This window comes from Carassius gibelio, chromosome A12, assembly GCF_023724105.1.
Source record: "Carassius gibelio isolate Cgi1373 ecotype wild population from Czech Republic chromosome A12, carGib1.2-hapl.c, whole genome shotgun sequence".
In the NCBI taxonomy this organism is placed as follows: Eukaryota; Metazoa; Chordata; class Actinopteri; order Cypriniformes; family Cyprinidae; genus Carassius; species Carassius gibelio.
The window spans coordinates 20,420,571-20,442,088 of NC_068382.1; the positions used below are offsets into that span (position 1 = coordinate 20,420,571).

At 36.4% G+C, this 21,518-nt stretch overlaps 1 protein-coding gene across 18 annotated transcripts in view; it reads right to left on the reverse strand.

Moving 5' to 3' along the window:
• The window catches only part of LOC128025447 (calcium/calmodulin-dependent protein kinase type II subunit gamma), a 64,423-nt gene that overhangs the window by 24,320 nt on the left and 18,585 nt on the right, over positions 1 to 21,518 (reverse strand). For all 18 annotated transcript variants that reach the window (XM_052611830.1, XM_052611829.1, XM_052611827.1 and 15 more), the window contains exons 3-6: positions 9,272 to 9,331; positions 4,690 to 4,744; positions 2,500 to 2,565; positions 17 to 89 (exon numbers count right to left, since the gene is read on the reverse strand). In XM_052611830.1, coding sequence (XP_052467790.1) covers positions 17 to 89; positions 2,500 to 2,565; positions 4,690 to 4,744; positions 9,272 to 9,331 — 254 coding nt within the window. The remainder of the gene's footprint in view (positions 1 to 16; positions 90 to 2,499; positions 2,566 to 4,689; positions 4,745 to 9,271; positions 9,332 to 21,518) is intronic.

Here is a 21,518-nt window from a genome sequence, read left to right on the forward strand (position 1 = left end):
ACAGGCTCTCGCTCACCTTAAGGTCTCTGTGCACGATGTCATGCTGGTGAATGTGATTGACACTCTCCAGGATCTGATTGATGCACTGGCTGAAAAACAGAATAATAAATCAATCAGTGGCAGAGAAAGATCATAAGGATATGTGAGGGGGTGAGATAAGGCTAAATATCGATTTTAACCTTTTATTTTTACTGTATACCAAAATCGGTTCCATCATATTGACATTCTTTTTCTTAATTTTGCCATCTGTGAAAAGTGTAGTTTTACACATGGAGCAATTTTATAGTGTTTGTGTGCGTGTTGTCTTTTTTAACACTTGACAGCCCGTTTAATGCTTCTTTCATTGTAAGAAAAAGCTCAAAGATTCTTCACAATTTCTCCTTTTTTGTCCCAAAGAGAAAAAAAAACATATGGGTAGAGAACAACATTTTCATTTTTGGGCGAACAATGCCTTTAAAAATACACTACATTTGAAGAGTATTCTGCAGTTGATATCATATATCATGTTGTGATGTTAAAATAACCATTTATAAAATTGCCAAACCATAAATGCTTCCACAAAAATAAATCATATTAAACCACATTACCAAAAAACTGTTATACAGTCTTATATTATACAGTAATTATGTAAAGAAATAAAGTCTATAATTTAAATGCATTAATTATAATAAATGCTCAACCAAAATAAACTGATTACAGTAAAGTGGCTGGACAATTCAATTAAGCAATTCAATTAAACACCATGACTGGATAATTGATATTAATGTACTTTTGCTACTTTAACACTGAGCTGGGGTCAAGTGTAATGACTGAAGCACAAGGTAAGCTGAGCAGGGGATTGTGGGATAGCTGGGGTGGGCATTACTCTTGGAAAAGCACCTCACTCTCTGACAGGCACACAGACACACACATGCATGCATACACACACACACACACACGCGCACACACACACACACGCACACACGCACGCACGGACACACGCGTTATCTCATCCCTCTTAAAACTGTAATCCTATAACAGAATGTTAGAGAGGCCTAACCAGGACAGATGAACCACAATGTGTTTGTGTGTGTGTTGCTGTGGTGTCATGCTGCCTTATAGATACTTAGAATTAATGTGAAATTCTCCATGACTGTCTTTAGATCCTTATTGAATTTGTTCTGAGGAAATGGCACAGATGATGGTTAGGACATAATTGCATTCAATAGACCTTAATACATGGGCTTTAGCAAAACAGTTGGATAGCTTAGTAGTATAGTATAGCATAGCATAGTATAGTATTTAGTATAATATTTTTAAATAAGTATTTCTATATTATATTGCATTTTATTAACTTGCCAGTTGCTGACTCGTACTGTGTATTTTAATTGCCATTTAAATTATATTAGTAAGCAAACCACCTCTTTTGCTATAATATTACTTAAAACAATATGATGTATGAATCATTTTAACATAGTAATGATATTACATTATTTTACTTTATTTTATAAACTTGGCAAGTGCAGACTGCTATTTAAATCATTATATTACTAAGCTATCCATTTGTTTTGCCATAACATGACAACACAACTTTTTTAAAATAATCATTTAAATTGAGTGATATTATATTACGTTATTTTATAACTTGATGAAAGTGCGAATATGTTGTCCTAACTAGGTGAAGAGTCACTTTACCATGCCTTGTTAGGACATGTCACAAGGAACAAAAAATGAGTACACGAGATAAGAAAGTAGGCTGGAAAAGGCTGAGTATATTAATATTACAAAAGAAAACAGAAGCTATTTGCCCAAATTTGGTTAAATTTTAAGCCCAGCATTCCATTTTCAGGACCGCACAAATCCAACTGGACACAAAAGACCTGTCTCTGTCTCACTCAAGTATATGCACACACACAAATAAGACAGCTGATTTCTTTACAAAACTACTCGTTTTTTTCCCCACTCACCCTCTTTTTATTTGTCTTTACCTATGTAATGTAATCAAAGCTTAGAAGCTAAATTGGCATCATGCAACTCTTATTAACGCATTAAAACACAGCTAACTGCTGGAGGGTGTTTGTGTTGGATGCCTGGGGCTTTAACTTGGAGTCAAGAGTCCCTTAGAGACTAACACACTCACTGCTGGTGCCTGAAGACACTGTTCAAATTGTGCTATTTCTGTGCTACTGGAGTTTCCATTATGAGAAACCGGTTTAGAAAGAATCTTAATGTTTGCCGCTTAGTGCCAGTGCTGTTTGTGCTGCAGAAGTGATGCACAGGAGGGGCCAACGGAGGCCAAATGGATGCGTTTTTTTCTTTGGCACCTGTTGATTGCCAGTTCTGCAGCTCCACCATCCTTAAAGGATCTCAGTTTTTTTCTGCACAGAAGGGATCATCCTCTTTCTGTGCTTTTGAATCAGATGTAAGTGTGTGTGTGTGTGTGTGTGTGTGTGTATGCGTGACCTGCTCACTGCAGGCTGCAGCACAGTAACCACAGCAACAGTAAATTGGAGAGCCCACCTTGCGTCAGCTTCACTGTAATACTCTCTGGCGACGATGTCCTCAAACAGCTCCCCCCCAGTCACACTGCGGAAAGAGAGAAAGAAAAAATAAAACAGCGAAACAAGGGATGAGAGAGTGGTGCGTGCTGGGGTTTGGGATAATTTGGTCAGCAGCAAGAGGCAGAACTGACACCTATATAAACATGATCGCAAATGTATGTGATGCTGCAGTAAAACATGTATGGTCTGATAAGGATATTCTGTGTATATTATCGGATTCAGGGATGCAGTTATAATTTTACCACAGTAAAATTACAAAGTTACCAGAGTTTAACTGTTGTAATCGGTGGCATTTAAGCCAAAACTGGTACATTTCACTAAAATATATATCTCACTAAAAACACAAAAATGGCAGTAATAATAATAATTGCAATTAACGTACAATATATTTAATAATAATAATAATAATAATAATAATACCAATAATAATACATTTTTCATTTAATTTAATAAATTATGATAAAATTCTATTTTAGCGTAAATATATAAATATATATATACACATATGTAAATAATGTTATTTTAAATAGTAGTAAGTATTAATATTAGTAATATTATAGTATAGTAGTAATATTGCTTAATATATGAGGATGGAGTGCAGTTGGCACTGAGGTGAGCATGAGACACATAAAAGGAACATTAGTAACATAGCCTTTGTTCCACATAAATTGAGCTCCACAGTGATGCCTGGAAAAATCTAAGTAAACTGGACTGGTGATCCCAGGCCACAATCACAGAAACAACCATCTTGACAGCACTAAATCGCATTTATAGGGCCACCAAGAAATGTCTACCCATCAATTCTGCTGGCAGATCCCTTAAAATTTGAAGGATATATTTTTGACACCTGGGAAAGTGCGTACAAGGTGTTTTTGTCAAATATATTTCAGCTGCATTTATCTGCCTGCAGGAATGGGGCCTCTAGCATAATTCACTGGAACAAAATGTCTCGGATTTGATAACTTGTCCATCCTCATTCAAAAAAAGGGAAGTACCCTACAGCTATTGAGAATTATAAACTCTCCTGAATACAGAAACTAGCTCCATTTCAAAATATGTCATTATAATTATTATTTATATACAATTCTAGTTTTTATTAATCATTTTAATGGTTAGCTGTTATTTTTTATTTTCAGTATTTAGTAATTCTTTGTAAATTGCTTTTGTCACTTTATTTTTGTATATATATATATTACTAAGGCTGCTCCGAATACCATTTTTTGAGCTTCGGTAGTAATCAACACCAAATATTCAAAGCCTCGGAGAGGAGGGCTAAACATTTCTCTCTCTAATAAAGGCCGGCATTTCTGTGTGTCTGTCTATCTGTTTTCATTTTTATTATTTCGAGAAGCATTCATCCAATCGACTTCACGTGTGGTTGCTGCGGACCCAAGGGAGTGCAGTGATGTATTTTGGTGGAATATGGTTTAATATTAATTCAAACACGTTCAGAATTAATAAACTTTTAATAAACTACAGAACAGCGTGACAAGGAAGCGGCGTGCCTCATGTGGGCGGGGCTTATATGCTCCGATAACGTCCACTGCACTAGTGATACAAAACACACAGTTCTGTTAAGAGCAATACTGTTAATAGACAAATTATTATTAGGCTGGGCTACTGTAAAAAAAAAAAAAAAAAAAGTTTATGGCTGCCGTATTTGCAAGTATTTTCCAAGCAAATTAAGTGCACGGTTTTATCATGTGTAAAATAACTGATTAACATGTTATTTTTAACATGATTAACTTTATTATTTAGGTTTAGTAATTGTAGTACTCATAACTTTTTTCAATTAGTTGCAAAACAGCATTTCTATATACTGTATTTTATTTGAGCTTAATTTCAATTACCACAAACAAAGATGCCTTCTTTTTGCGGAATTCTTTAAGAAAAAACAAATCCTTCAATACTGAAAAATGCAGTGTTGTGTTACTGCCGAATGTAGAATGTTTTAAATTTGTTTAATTAGTAGATTTCATTTCAGTTACAATGGTGTCTTAAAAGGCAGTTTCCTATGTAGGTAGTGAGGTAGCTCACTCGATTTGAAACTGAACCTATAGAATTATGTTTCAAGTTACAGTGATATACTGCTGAGTCACACAGCACAGGTGTGTGTTTGTGTGTGTGAGTGTGTTTCGGTCATACTCACAGGTCAAAGACCAGGTAATGGAAACCTTCTTCTGAGATGCTTTCATGGAGCCGAACTGGGGTTGAAAAGATAACAGGAGAATCCGCATTAAACAACATCTACACAGAGATGCATTATGAAAGCACATTATTATAATGAGAGGGACATCTTGAGCATTCTTCACTCTATCACACAGTATTCATGACATCTGATGAGAACATACGGCATACGTCCAATTACATGCTATTATAGTGATGCTTACAGTTACGAAGCACGTTTTCAGGCTTAAGTTAACCATAATGAGCACATGGCGAAATTAAATAACACAAAGAGGATCCATCGAAAAGAGAGAGAGAGAGAGGATGGATGACAAGCTCACTTATGTACACAAGCCGCATGTCACGTAGACAGTGACACACACCGAGTGTATTGGGTTGGGGGTTGGATGGAGAAAGAGAGAGTGAGAGAGAGAGAGAAATAAGGAGAGAGAGTTGAGTAAACACTGCCCAGAATAGCAGAGGCCTTATGAGAGCGCTGAGAGAAAGAGCAACATAGCAACTAGTTGAAGGAGGGAAGGAAAGAGACGGAGGATAAATAATAAAGGGACTGGGGGAAATCTGATGCTGGAAAATACATATATTAGATAAATTACTTCTACATTATTAGAGTAATGCAGCGAGTCAATAGCCCTCAGAGTGATTGTTTGACAAGCAAGGCCCTAGCATGTTGACACTGGTACTACAAACACGAGCCACGATCATGCCATTAATTACAGAAGCTCCAGTTTAATAAAGTCCAAAACATTCAGAGAGAGGTCAAACAATGGAAATTGGCATCTGCACTTAATATCTGTAGAGTAAGGTATATCAATATTTAGCAAAAAACAAATGTCTGAACTGGCAGAACCGGAAGGCACTAAGATTTGAGAGAACAGAAATAGGTTCGGCTATAATAAAATTGGGTATATTTAAGGTGAAGTTCATTTGGTGATTTTTCACAAGTTTGGAAATTACACATTTCGCCTCTATTTTTTATTTACTCCTATATCTTCTATATCTACCATATTTTTCTTTTTATAATTATGAGCATTATCATTACACACATCACCTTCCTTAAAATATTTGTAATTTAATAATAATAGTTAATTTGAAGTGTTTAATAACTGCAAAAATAATGACTATTTAATATGATGATTAGTATTTTTAATATAATGTATTGCTGACAGAGAACATTTTACAAACTATAGTAAATTACAAACAAACACATGACTATCTGAGTGAAAGAGAGATATCCATTAGTGTGTGCCAACTGTGCCAGTAGCGATGAGCACTCAGTCCTCTCTCCTCTTTAACCTTTCAGACTGTCTCTCTCTCTTTCCATCTCTCCTCCTTCATTGGCTCTATTGTTTAGCACTTATGTGCAGCCCAAGCAGAAAACATGACAAGCTGTCCACTTGAGGAGAGAAGACAGAAGGGAAAGTGAAGGAGAGGGAGACCGATACAGGTGATGAAGCAGGATAAAGGTGATGCCATCGCCAGAGGGGGAACAGAAATGAGAATAAGAAAACACATTGGATGGAAAGGCGGTGGGATAGTGGGAAAAAAAGAGGAAGGAGTGAGACATGGAGAATGGAGGAGAAAGAAACTGGATAGGAGTGTGAAGTTGAGGTCAGTGTGGGATACGATTCAAAAGGTTTGGAAGATGCCAGACAGTAGAACTACATAGAAGTAAAAGACAGCGGATGTAACTTAGATGAGTTATATAACATTAAATGTAGGGATGTAACGATTAACCGCGAGCCGGTAGAAAAACTATTCAATCATGTGATCGGTTGAGATGCCAAACAAGTCGCAATACAACTCGAATTAGGGAAGCACCGATATACATTGGCCGATGACTAATGCGCATCTAGTCAGTAAAGCCGGTTATCTATTTAGCGGTAAATTCCATCAGGTGCGTGATTTCACAGAGAGCAGCTGCGCAAATCAATGGTGATAATGAACATGGATTTGCGCAGCTTGTCAATTAACAACGGCATTGTGTAGTAACAGCTGCTCTAGGTGAAATCACGCACCTGATGGAATTTACCGCTGATTAGATAGACGGCTTTACTGACGAGATGTGCATTAATCATCGGCCGATATATATCGGTGCACCCCTAACTGGAATAGTAGTTTATATGAATGTATCTCTGTGGGGAACTTTAGAAAAGATCTTGCCTCTGAACAATGCACATTTAAGTAGTGTTCATAAGCAGCTCTGTTTGTTTACAGCGGTAACCTAGGAAACACTATCATTGCTATTCATAAGCGCCACCTGCTGTCAGAGAGTGAATCTGCATCTCGTTCAGTTCGTCTGCTGAATCATTCAGATAAGTTTTATATAGTATGGTTTCACAAAACTAAAGTCAGACCATTCTGCTTTTGCTTCACATTTAGAAATTATACAGTCTAATTTAGATTAGAAACTACTCATGCTGCATGTATACTGCAGGTTTGTTTGGTTACCTCTTATTTAAAATGGAAAGAATACAGGCAAAGCTTTAGTTTGTTCATATTAAGAGATTTCATTTATTTGTGTAACTTACTCGTTTGATTTGGGGTTTGTTTTAAAATTTCAATTTCACAAAGAAACGTGCAGCAATAGCCTAATAAAACGACACCTTTAAAATTGCGAAAGGTGAACTTTTAACTTTATATTAATCACCCAAGCAGGCAAAAGCAATAACCTCAAAATATATATCAGGGATTGTGTTACAGAAACTTTCTGTCTCAAATCTTCTGTCCTAAATGAGATCCTTACTGAAATCACCATGGTTACCAAACAGATAAGACAGGCTTCTAGCGTTGGATGTTTCTGTAACACGGCCCCAGGGGTATAAATATATATCACAGTTTGACTTATTATCACGGTAGCATAGACTATATCACAATGTGGTTATTTTTGTTGAAAAGTAATAAAGAGAAATGGCTTATATTTTAATAACCATGATCCAAGTAAATATTCCAGTGAGATCCTTCCATTTAATTATTCTCTCTTATGATTTGATACTTGATGAACATGAAGCAAAAGATAAGTTCACCTATAATTAACGAACATCTAATATAATTTGCGTTATACCATATTTCAACCAGGTATGTTTTTCTTTATCTTCTTAATGGTTTTCTTCTATTGCCGTGCTTCAGAGCTCATTGGTGATAATGACGGTATTTGGGCTGAACTGCTGCCCACCAGCATCTCCCACCTCAGCAGTTATTTATAGAGCTCCACTCCTCTTCTTTCCCTCTCCATCTCTCTCTGCTGATCTCTCCATCCCTCTACCTTCACCTCTTTCTTTGTCGCCATCGCCCCCATATCGATGGCTCTGCTTGTTTTTTTTTTCAGTTGTTTTTCTCTCTCAGGTCTTCTCCTCATTCTATCAATCAGTCTCTGCCACTTTCTGTCCCCACTCATCCTTCTAATTCCCTCATTGCCTTGTTTTTCATTCTCCTACTGCTGCCTACTCAATTCTGCCCTTTATTAGCTAATTTTCCTCCTCAAAGTTCTTATTTTTTTCTTTAGTTCACACATTCTTTAAGACAATGACTTGTGAGAGGCTGTTCCGCTGGACATTGTATGTTTTGCTGCAAGAATACTTCAACCTAATTCAGTCACAGTCATCTCTGGCACCAGCTTACACACACACACACACACACACACACACACACACACACACACACACACAGTCATAAACACTCACACAGCTGCAGATGCTCACAGCGTCAAACTCACATGTTCACAACCATTTGAAAGTTTAAACTAAATTGAATCATTTAAACATTAGGGTGAATAAGAGTTTTTATGTTTTTGAAACATGTATGTTATGCTCATCAAGGTTGCATTTTAGGATAAACAATACAGATTTTTTTTTAAACGTAATTTGTTGCTCTGATGGCAAGGCTGAATTTTCACCATCATTACTCCAGTCTTCAGTGTCACATGATCCTTTAGAAATTATTATAATATGCTGATTTGGTCCTGAAGAAACATTTCTTATTAATGTTGAAAACAGTTGTGGAAACGGTGACATTTTTTTTAGGATTTATTGATGAATATAAAAAGTCAAAACAGAATTTATTTGAGATGGAAATCTTTTTCCCTGTCACTTTTGATCAATTTAATGTGTCTTTGCTGAATAAAATAATATTTATTTTTTAAATCTTACAGACCCCAAACTGTATGTTACTGTATGTTTTATTACAAAATTATATAAAGACTTAATGAAGTTTGTACACAAAAAATACATTGTGCATTAATATTTCTTTCCAAAACCATTTTTAAAGGACAAGATGAACTAGAAAAGCAGCTAAAACATCCCATGATGCACCATATGAGGTTTGTTGAGAGAATGATTAGAATGAGTAGAGCTGGGTCATGAAATAGTCATGATCCTGAAGCTCAAAGATAAAATAGTTTTTATTTGTTAAACAGTTTTAGAACTCAAAAATATCATACTTCAAATATTCTCTTTTAATAGTTTTAATGGCTTTACTGTTATTCTAAAATAAAAATAAAAAAAGTAAATAAAAAAAAAGAAAATGAGCATAATGAGGATCAAGCTCACCGATATTGGGGTGTTTGAGTAGACGACAGATTCGGGCTTCACGTTCCAGTTTCTGATGATCTTCAGAGGACAGAGAGAGAGAAAGAGAGAAGCAGGTTAGATATTTGAGATGGCTGATTGCTTGTTCTCACAGCTATAAAATAAGAGGGATATATCATCTGAGGTGCAAGCAGCTCTGTCCTCTCCTCCAAGAAGAGAGAACATTTTTCCACAGGTGTCATAGATGTGAAACGCAATGATGGAGAGGTAAGGGGGATAAACAATTCAGAGAGATAATAAAATAAAATAAAAATGTAGATCTACAATTTACATGCAGAAAATGTATTCTAATTGTATTGGCAAAGCACAAAAAAACTGCAGAAACATATCCCAAGTTAACCAGGGTCTGCACATTTGGTCCTGTCATGATAAGACACTGTACATTTTGTGTGTGTGTGTGTGTGTGTGTGTTTGTTTGTAACAGTGGGTGTGATGTTCAAGCTAATCTAAGGCTTATTACTGAAACTTGTAATATAGTTGTGTGTGAGCTCAAAGGATGAATGTTGTGTAAAATTAAACAAACAAGCCCGAGGGCTCATATTCTCACACTTGCACCACACACACCACAAGTGCGGAGAGACTAAATAGCAGGCTCAATGTCTTGACGGGGGTTTATTCATCCTCCCAGTGTAAAGATCACCCACTATGCACTGCTGGAGGCCAGTAACATTGGATGTGATTCATATTTTAAAAGAAAATAATAGGCTTTAATGTCAAATAAACAATGTTTTGACAGATTATATTCAGACGGGCTATGCTAGCTTTCATATTTTGCTTACAAGACTTTGCAGATCAAACTGCATTAAAAAAATATTTTAAATCACCATTTTTATCTGGCTTTCCAGCTCTAAAAAGATCTAAACATCCTCAAAACTTGATCAATTTAATTTCAAAATGATAAATTACCCAATTGGCAAAAGGCTTTGTTTAAAAACATTTGATACATTTATGCAAAATAACAGAGAAAAGTGAAAAAAGCAAGCTATATTTTCACATAATTGTAATGTAGAAACACACATCTCCTGTAAAGCTGCTTTGAAACGGTATGTTTTATGAAAAGTGCTATTCAAAACATAAATGAATTAAAGTGCCCCATTATTAATAAATAATGGGATCCCAAAAGAAAGAACTGACTAAACCGTGTAGCCAGTAATTTGAATCCCACTTCTGTGATGGCTACACGTCATGGGTTAACACATTTGCATAATCCCCACCTATGTTCTACATTGGCTGTCCGCTAACAACTTGACCCGCCCTCACAGTATCTTGTTTGTGTGGTTAACATCATGTTGAGAATACCCTATAAAGGTAAATTTGTTTTATTTTTTGACTTCCTAAAGATAAGACCGCAAAGAATCAGTGGTTCATTAATTTTCTCCACTGTACAACAGCAGAACAATCCCAATTTTTCTTTGTGTTCCCGTCATTTTACTGCTGACTGCTTCTCTAAATATTAGGGAATTCAATGCGGTATTCACAAAATTCTTTTGAAAGATTGGTTTAGTACCGAATTTGGACCAGGTGGCTCCACTAAATCACAACCTACTGTAAAAGTATGATAAATAATAGATGTTTATATGTTTTATTGAGTGTTTAAAATATACAACTATACCAATGTGTGTATTGTTTCCAACATGCGCTGTACACTGTAGACCAATCACAACAGACTGGGCAATCTGACCAATCAGAGCAGAGTATGTTCATGGAAAGGAGGGGTTTAGAGAGACTGAATCTTAGAACTGCTTCCAATGAATCATTTGCGAATGGAAGTGAAAAATTAGGTGACATCAAACGCATATTTTGGGGAAACCCAACATTTTTTTTTGACCTTGCATGCATGTAAACCTATTTTAGGAGACAAAACATGGCATAATAGGGGCACTTTAATTATTAGTGAACACTAATCTGATTTAACTGATCTTGTCTTGGCAACAACATAAAATACATTTGCTAAGTTGCCAAATATATTTGATTAAATATCAAGTAACTATCAGGGCCATCTCAAAAGTCTCAAACAAGTCATGTCCTTAAGTTAACTTGCATCGGCTGAAACAACAGTGTCATCTTGCTTTGCAGTCATCATGTACATGAAGCACCATAGCTCCCAACCCCCCCTTCTGAACTTTATCCCTCGAATCTCTGTCATTACTTGAGCACTCAGGAGTGGAATGACAACTTTACTATGTATGTACTTATAGGATCTAATGAAGAGAAGAGTGATGTGAATTACCACATCAGTACATGCATGTTGTGCAACCGGTATGGACAATGTAATACTGATGACTTTCATCCACCCAGATCTCTGCAATTAACACATCAGCTTGAGTCAGTCTTCAGTATCAATGCTGTCTAATCTGACGTGCTTAAGCAAGATGTTTTGGGAAGCGGAGTCTAGTTGGCCTCCTAACTGGCTCTAGTCCAAACCTAGTGGGTTGTCTACGTAGGCGGCATTTTAAGGTGTGCTCTTGACATGAAGACTGTTCCAAAATGTAGGCAGCATAAAAGACCTTCTTTCGGTCAAATTTTAAAGGCAGCATTGCATGTATGATTCACAGTGAGGTCAATACCAGCATGCACTGCTTAGTTAAAATCAATGACAAACTTAAAAAAATAAAATAAAATCATCCAAGATGGTGGAAGAAGAAATTAAATGTATAAATATGAGAATACAATTCACTGAATACAAAGGTACCATTCAGAACTTTAGCCTTAAAAAAAAAAAATTGTTATGCTTTTTAGGATATTATATAACAATATGATAAATTGTTGAAACATTAGGAGAATGCTCACATCCAAATCTACTAAAATAATGTGTACAGTATTCCAAATCGCTGACTTATAAAGTTACATTTCAGTCAAGATGCTCCCTTAGAAGGCAGTTGTCAAGGTAGGCACTAAGTGATGGTTTGGGAACAGAACTATAGAAACACACTAGGAGGAAAAAATTTTTTATGTAAATGTTCTGCTTTGTAAAACACACACACACACACATCCATTATCATTTTCCATATATTGTGCTGTCAGCGGTCCAAAACTACTGCTTTTTTCATTTTTATCACTACCCCATTCTGTCTTGTTAACTTTCTTTCTCTCTGAGCTAGATTAGGTGTTAGCCTTTCAAACATGCAACACCACACATACACACACACAGCAGACATGCTCCAGGCTAACAAGATCTTCTCCCATCTTGCCCTGTGACCCAGTGGAAGATTAACCCTTAGCATGCCACTGGCACAAATGCTGTTTTGCTCCACAGCCCTTTCACTTCTGGCAAACTGACCACACATACTCCAACCGCAGAAGCAGAAGAGTGCCAAGATGGCACCAAATCCCTGTTACCGGATCAGCTAAGAGACACAATGTGTGTGATCCTATGAACTAGCAGCTGAAGCAAAGAGAAATCCATTGTTTATATATATATATATATATATATATATATATATATATATATATATATATATATATATATATATATATATATATTTACATACACACACACACACACACAAACAAAACATATTGATGTTCCTCCTTTCAGTTCTCTATTTCTGCTTATCTCATAAAACAGCCATAAAGGTGAGGATATTTCAGGTCTTCAGAATATCTACACCATCATACCCACACACTAGCTAAATGTATGACTACTGTCTGTCAGAATGAGCTGGTTTAGCATTAAAATAGACGCTTTAAACTCTACATACTTCCTCATGATATTTATTTTTATGTTCACAGCCTACATTTATGCTCCAAAAAGATACAAGATGACACACTGCATTGAAAATAAAAAACTAATTCAAGTAGCAGCAAAATATGCATACCAATATGAAACTTGGAAGTGCTAATACAGCATCAAATCAATTGCAATCTTTTCGTTATCAGAGTAAAAGAAAAGCCCTTGCTTTTCAACCCGTCTCCTTCAACCATCTGGCTCTATTCCCATTTTTTTTACAATCCAATCAATTCCAGAGAGATCAATTCAAATTTTGCTCTACATTCTCTTGCTGAATATCCTGTAAAGTAAAATGAGTTCCTCTAGCTCAAACTAGAAACACCAAAGTCATGGGCTCGATCCTCAGGGAATGCATGAACTGATAAACCATATACCTTCGGATAGAAGTGTCTGCTAATTATGTAAATGTAAAAACTGAAAAAAGTTTCACACTGACTGAAAGTGCTATCCGCTGAAAGAACGGTCTGATCTTCAGCCTCATTTACATGACGACTGATTAAGCTCCACTAAGGCAAAAGCTGAATACATCAATGACAAATACATTTTAAGATACTCTACTGCATCTCAGAAGTTTCAGAGTCCCAAAAGTGACTGGAGAGGAAACTCCCTTCTATATTACCGAGAGACAGCAGCGTGCTGCTATCAAAACTACTTCAGTTTCACTACGGAAGATAACACACTCTCATGCTGCAGTAATTGTATTACAGACACACACAGCCCTCTAATCTGATGCATAATTAAACGCAGGGTAGAGATAGGAAGGGCCCTCTGTCCTGACACTGGGGGAAAAAGAGAGCCATTGAAAGGTTACAGAGAGGAGGCCAAACACTAGAACAAAAACACTGAACGTCAAATAGAGCTTTTAATACAATGTTCATAGATATTGTGCACAGATCTTCAAAACAGCTGTAATATTCAAAATAGCTTTAAATGATGTGTGGAATGGAAATGTAAACACTTGTTTGTCAAGTTAATTAGGATCAATTTAATTAAGATCCTTCAATAGACAACAAAGAAAATTAAGGACCAAAAAAAAAACTGGAATTGGAAATAAACATAATTTGAATAAACACTTATTTGGAGCCACAGAAATACTTGGAATGGAAATTTAAACAAATTATCATTTGTAAATTGGAATTAAACTGAAACTGAATCGAAAGTGGATTACCTTGAATTGGAATTGAATATGAAATGACATTAAATAAGAAGTCATTCGAAATCAGGTTTAGAAAAAGAGAGGCACAAAAATACTTTAAAATAGAATAAAACAAAATTATAATTGTGTAAACAATGAAACTTAATTGAAAGTGATTTACTGAAACTAGAATTGAGTATAAATAAAATTACAATTTAACTTAAAAGAGAAGTTATTAATAAAGCAAATAGTTGAAAATTTGCAGAATTAGAAAAATTTTAAATGGAATTAAAATTCAAGTTGGCACTGAAACTGGTTTGGAAGTTAACTAACTGGAACTGGAAATGAATTGGATGGAATGGGATAGAAAGTCTAGAAAGATTAGAATACTGACGCAAAAGTGCCACTAATCACCAGAGGCAGTGTGTGTTTGAGCGTGTGTGTGTGTGTAAGAGAAAGGATTTCACGAGACAAGTACTTAATGAAGCAAAATCACACCTCCCTTACATGAGCATCTACACTGTAAGCTTCTGCATGTGCGTGTGTGTGACATCATCAGTTCATATGGCAGATCCTCCTTTGTTCCTTCACTCATTCATTTACTCTATGAATATGAATAATCCTGGGCAGAGCAGAAATCTCCCCTTATCAATCACACTTCCTGTTGACATCATACACTGACTTAGTCAACACAAAAACCCATTTTACTTCCACAATGGGATGTATTTAAGTAAAATACTAAAAGAAAAAGGGAATCCGCACACCAAGCAAAAGCAAAGTTCAAGGTCCTTTGAACAAAAATGCATTACTGAAGATTTACATGGAAGTAACAACAAAATCTAGAGTGCACTAACAAAAATGTGACTGCACACAAAGGAAAGAAGGAATGTATTTAAGTAAAACAGGATATTTAAAAAGTAAAACTTGAGGAATAATTTTATCTATAAGGGAAGCCTCCTCAGTACCCCGATGAACCACTAGTTCATCCAAGAATCACTTATGCACAAGCACACTCCGTGTCCAAGCACAGATGTGCACACCTGCTGCATTATAATGGAGTGTTTTCCTGTGAAGTACATTGATTTGTACATCCTGTGCTGAGGACTCAATGTGGCCAGCAACAATCTCCGGGTCCTCTTATCCTCTGAGAAATAAATGAGCTGCTGTTGTGACTTTGGGTCTTAAATAGGGTCTTTTATACATATACAAACATACATGCATACATACAGACAGACAGAAATACATATATTCATCCGAAAATGAGTCAAAACCTCAGGCAAAATGCCCGTTTGCCAACTACCCTGATGCATAATACACACAAAATTATTTTGCTCAATATATTATATTAAATTTGATCGTATTGTATATACAGTCTAGGAAATGCATGAACTAATCCAAATGATAATTGTCCACACTGATTTTTTTTTTTTTCAAAAATATTTTATTTGTATTCATTTGGATTATTAGGTCTTTGTTGCGCAAAATAAATAAATAAATACAATTAATTCATATAAATATTTTTATTTTCTTTGCAAAAAAGTGCATTAACTGATAAAACAAGGCAATGCACACCACTTTAGATCAAATAAATAAATGCAAACATTAACAATTTGTTTTTTCAATACCATGGAAGTCAGTGGTCCCATCAATCTTAGAAAAAGAATAACCTAAAAATAAAAAATAAAGTGTTCTGCTTTGATTTAAGCTGGCAAGGATGTTTCCCAACTAGTAAACACAATGATAAAAGCCAAATTACAGCGGTTTCATGTTCCGTGACTTGTCAAGATAATGCCTTCATTAGGATGCCAGAGGGAAGGAGGAGGAGCTCAGAGGCAGTCGACTGAAACAACCGTAACACACACACACACACACACACAAAACACACTCAGGTAACCCATCCCCAATAGAAAATGTTCAATCCTAATATGGATACGGATGCTGAAGTGTTTAATTGCTTCATCACCCGTGCCATTTAGAGACTCTGTGCGCGTGTGTTTTAGTGTGGGTGTCAGTGTTTTGCTTTATTGTGCTGAAGCTCAGAGATCTGTGGGCTCAATTACTGGCCCACAGGCACTCCTGTGTTTGTCGCAATCAACAAAACTGCAGTGGCCGACAGAAAGGAGCAGACGCAGAGGAGAGCAGATCCGCAGGGACACAGGTCTGGATCCAGAGCGTAAGTCAGTATGAGCCTGGACAATTAATAGCCTGTCAATATCTGCTAGAAGCAGCTGGTCACCGATGCTTTTCCATTTTCCAAATGATGAAATGAAATTTTTTTTTCCAATGATGAATCTTAAATATGACAGGAGGCTGCTGTTGAAGGAGCAGCCCCAAGAAAATAATATCAAGCAGACTTAAGAGTTTAGAGTTACAGAAAACACTGAATTATGTGCATTATAATATAAAATAGAGTAACATTTGAGCTTACAAAGAACTCCATTTAAAAAAAATATGATGTGTAATATATATATATATATATATATATATATATATATATATATAAAAATTGCATAATCTATTAAAACATTTTTTTCCACAAAGGAAAAATCTACCATAAGTTATGCTGGTTAATGCCTCGTTTTTAATTGATACTATGACTAGCTGTATTGGGATGTCAGCAGTTAGGTAATGCAATACTCAAAAGAAACAGCACCTGCATGTGTCAACCAACTATAGTCATTTAATACTCTAGTATTAATACTCTACATAATGCTCTGGGAAAGACTTTCTTCACCATCAGAGGGTAAGGCTGAGGTCACATGGGCTTTAAAATAAATAAATAAATAAATAAGATCCAGGCCAAATCCATGCTGGGCACACTGCCAGTCTTCACAACACTCACATACAAACCACAACCACACAGACACACATGCCAAGTCCTTAAAATGAGTGAGTGGGTGAGATACCAACCACAACCACATGTACACACATCCCAAGTCCCTAAAATGAGTGGGTGGGTGAGTGAGTGAGTGAGTGGGTGGGTGAGTGAGTGAGTGAGTTAGCGCATGGGTGAGTGAGTGAGTGAGTGAGTGGACGGGTTAGTGGGTGAGTGCATGAGTGAGTGGATGGGTTAGTGAGTGAGTGGGAGGGTGAGTGAGTGAGTCTGAGCAAGTGGGTTGGGTGGGTTTGTGAGTGAGTGGGTGGGTGGGTGGGTGCGCGGGCGTAAGTTCAGGGGAAAGTGCGTGGGTGGATGAGTGAGTGGGTGGGTAGGTGGTTGCCACTCAACATGATATGAGGTATTTTTTTATCATATTTCATTTTTTATAAATAGTGTTAGTAAAAAAAGAATAAATTCCAAGTAAAATGTTAAATTATGGCATATGGAAAAGTGCTGGTTGACATTTTTTAACAAAGCATCTAATAGAAACATCAAGCAGCACTCAGTGAGATTAAGTAGCCAGTGGACTTTTGTATATTAATCAGAGGTGTCAAGTAACAAAGTACAAATACTTCGTTACCTTACATAAGTAGAAATTTTGGGTATCTATACTTAACTTGGGTAATTATTTTTCAACCGACTTTTTACTTCTACTCCTTACATTTAAAAAATAGGTTTGTTACTGCTATATCATTTCGGTTTGTCATAATAAAAAAAAAGAAAAAATTGTTTTTTGCCTATTTAGAGTGCTGAGATGTAACGATGTCACAGAGAACTTATTTTATTTATTTATTCCAACTTCCAAGTGACCTATAGTCTACGTTAGTCACAAATACATTGTTGAAACATGTATAAATGACTAATTCTTGACAAAAGGCAAAAGAGCTGTGTGCGTGCACACATTTGAATAATGTTGGGCTGTAAACGGGTTCGGGCTTTTAAAAAGCTGTCAATCAAAATTTACTTGTTGGGCTCGGGCCGAAATCTGTTGGGCTCGGGTCCTGTCGGGCCTAACTTGATTACAGCTCTACTCGTTATATAATCACATAATGGATTGAATTAAATTTGGACTTAAACCAAAACCTCACCCATGAACTGAATGCTAGCTAGCAACATCAGCATTCCCTAATTAACATTAATGAGGAAAGCCGTCTTTTTTGCAATGTGACATCATAAAAAAAACCGTCATGAGCCCCGAGCAGCAGGCTATCAGAATATATCTGACCCAGACAGAGCTGTCCCTAGGCACTGGCCGGCAAAGCCACAGCGTCTGCATCTCAGATCTCCACTGCTTCGTCTTCCTCCATTCCTATTCTACACTTTTTGGTTTCATAATGCCCCTCCTTGACTATTCTGATCTGATATTTTCAACAGATGGCCCTCTGTGAAATTCCTCTTTTCTGTCCATGATAACAACACCACAATACTGCTGTCCTGAGGGAAATATAATTAAAATGGTATTTAAAAAAATAATAAAAAATTGCACATAAACAATGTCAATAAACAGGCTGCATAAATACATACTGCAAACCTTCAAATCAAAGAACGAAACACTTTTAGATTAGACATTTTAGATTAGAAAATAATATTGAACCCAAGGTAAAAAGAAAATCTAAGCAGCAAGAAATTACTCTCTATTAATATTTATTAGTTAAAATTAAAATGAATCTGCAATTATACTCTTGAAACTAATTCTCGGACCCTTGAGGATTAAGACTAGCTAGAGCACAAAATGTCTTTATACAAGACTGGGATTCAAGCTCAAGATTGCTGCAATTCAGGGCAATTCCTTCCTAGAAGTCTAACACTGGCACCACAACATCTAAAATGGCTGGTTACAAAGACTTTCCTGATCTCTTCCCATTACTCAAACTATATTAAACTCCTGGTGTAATTGCTCTGGGAATACAATCCTCTGCGGTATTGTTGAATTAGCCCTGATGCGCTAGGCCAAAACAACTGAGAACGTTCTGATCTGGTCCAGGTCTGCAGGCCTGAAATACGTTACAGTTAGTGTCACGGCAAAGCTTGTAAATATGCTTGATTCAGCCAAATTTATTTGAGAAGCAACAGATGCCACCTCAAGGGACAGACAAAGAGGCACACTGAATGAGTATAAAAAGAAAGAACACTGAACCCAACTTTATTAGTGGTGAGTATTGTTATAGACCTTAGAGCAGACATCATTAAATTACACAAAGATGAAAACGAGGCTGTGAGAAACACGCTAAAGCTGAACAACTCTCATGTTGTTAAAAAGTCTAAAAAAAAACAACAACAAAAAAAAACTAATACAAATGACAAAACAAACTAAAATTAAACGTAAAATATAAAAATAAAAGCTAATATTAATATTTAATAAAATATAATATTTCATTAAAACTAATACTACAACAGTACAAAAACACTGGCTAAAATACTAATACTGCTATAATAAAATTTTTAACAAAGTTGTGTTAATAATTTATTTCACAAGACTATAACTTCAGTTAGCAGGTGTTTTTAGGTGTTCTAAGGATCTACTTCTTGCCAGTAACGGCACCAAATAGAATTCCAAATTTATACGCAATGCAACCTCTTTTTAATGTTGCCCCAACATGGTTGTTTTTGCATTAAGCATTTTTAATCAAAAACATTACATCACCAGCCTAAGTGATTCAGCACTTAGTGAAAGTGGTTGGGAAGTGTTGAAACAGCATTTGTACAATTACGCCATCCACCAACAGGACTCTGAATCTCCAGACAGCAGCACTGCATTCATACTTTCCACAGGGGCTAGCGAAATCATCAGAGAAGGGGATTCTGGGAAATACGGAACTGAGCTCAATGCTCACACTGCACCTGTGGTCCAAAACAACGGTAACCAAGCTGCAGGTGGTACGGATGTAAACAATACATTCCCAACATACACCTCAGCCCCCGCCGTGGCCTGAGGGGGCAAATTAGAACAGATTATTCCCTGAAGACAGAAACTGAAAGCTACAGCTCATCAGAAACAGCCTCTCAATGAATATTTCAGAGCAGCGGGCAAAGGTGGTGTGCGTCATGTAATACCTTTTAGCTGCACATCGCCCCCATCTCTGTGTGACGTTCTATAACCCCGGTCATTTCTCAAAGGCCATTTAAGCTTTTCTCTGTGACATTTAGGACAGATCTTCTCTTTTCCAAATGCTGCTGTTATTAGAGTCTCAGTAAAACAGGGCGAGCCATGCAGGAATTCCTTCCACATGTACTAATAAAAAGTCCCAAACCAAACACCCGACACAACACTAATTAACAAACCAATGACTGAATGAAAGGATGTATCTGGTCGAGCTCTTTTAATGTGATAACCAATACCATTGATGCAACAATACCACTTAGTGGTTTCATTTTTTTTGCATGAGTAAATGTGCATCCACAGATATTTGTTAGGGATGCACAATCATGATTTTCCATGGCCGATTCCGATATCGATTTTTTACAGGCAAACTGATAGATTCCGATACCGATTTCCGATGCTTTTTTTAAGCAATAAACAAGAATTAGGCATAAACAACATGTTTATTTGGTATTTAATAGGCCAAACTTGCTTTTACCTATTGAAAACAATAACAGTAACCATCTAAAATTAACGGCAGTAACTGCACAGTAAGTAGCCTACATTCAATACAAACATAGATGGTACAGACATCAGCATAGGGGTGGGCGATATCTCCATATTAAAATATGATATAGATTTTGACATATCGTATATATCGATATATTGTTTATATTTAATTCTGATTCCACCTCTTTGCTTGTTTGTCTTCTCTGTGCTCGCCCCTGCCTCTTTGATTTTTTCCCCCCTCCCCTCGCGTGTTGTCTCATTGAACATGGCGGCATCGGCAACCAGCCTGGAGGCTACAGAACTAGTATAAAAAAAGGACAACTCGCTCCATTATATGGAGATACTTCGGTTTTAAGGCGTTGGGCGAACAGCAGGCAGAGGTCTACTGTAGGGCCCAATGATTTCCGCGATGCAGAAAACGTTGATGGAATCATGGAATCCAGTCATAAAAACAGAATTTACAGTTTAACGCGGAAAGTCACTGACTTTGTCAATTTTTTTATGAATCAATCAAAAGGAGTTCATTGCACTCACATCAAAGCGCAATATGGACTAATATGTGTAAATATTAAGCCGGAAAAGTCTATTTAAGCTGCAGAAGTGCGTCTTCCTTTATTACACACATGGAAGCGCGCGTGACGCTCGCTGTGATTTCAGCTTCTGTCGTCTCACTAATTTAGGACGTAAACACATGAGGAACATCTCCAGAACTGCACTGAGAATCACTTCATGAGCATTTGACCTTATTTATTTAAGTAAAACTAGCATCATATCACATCATAGACTGTAGTATCACATACACAGAACTGTAAAGGTAAACCCGTCAAAATAAAAGTATTTGCCAGAAATCTATTACTATTTTTCATCAGAATGTAC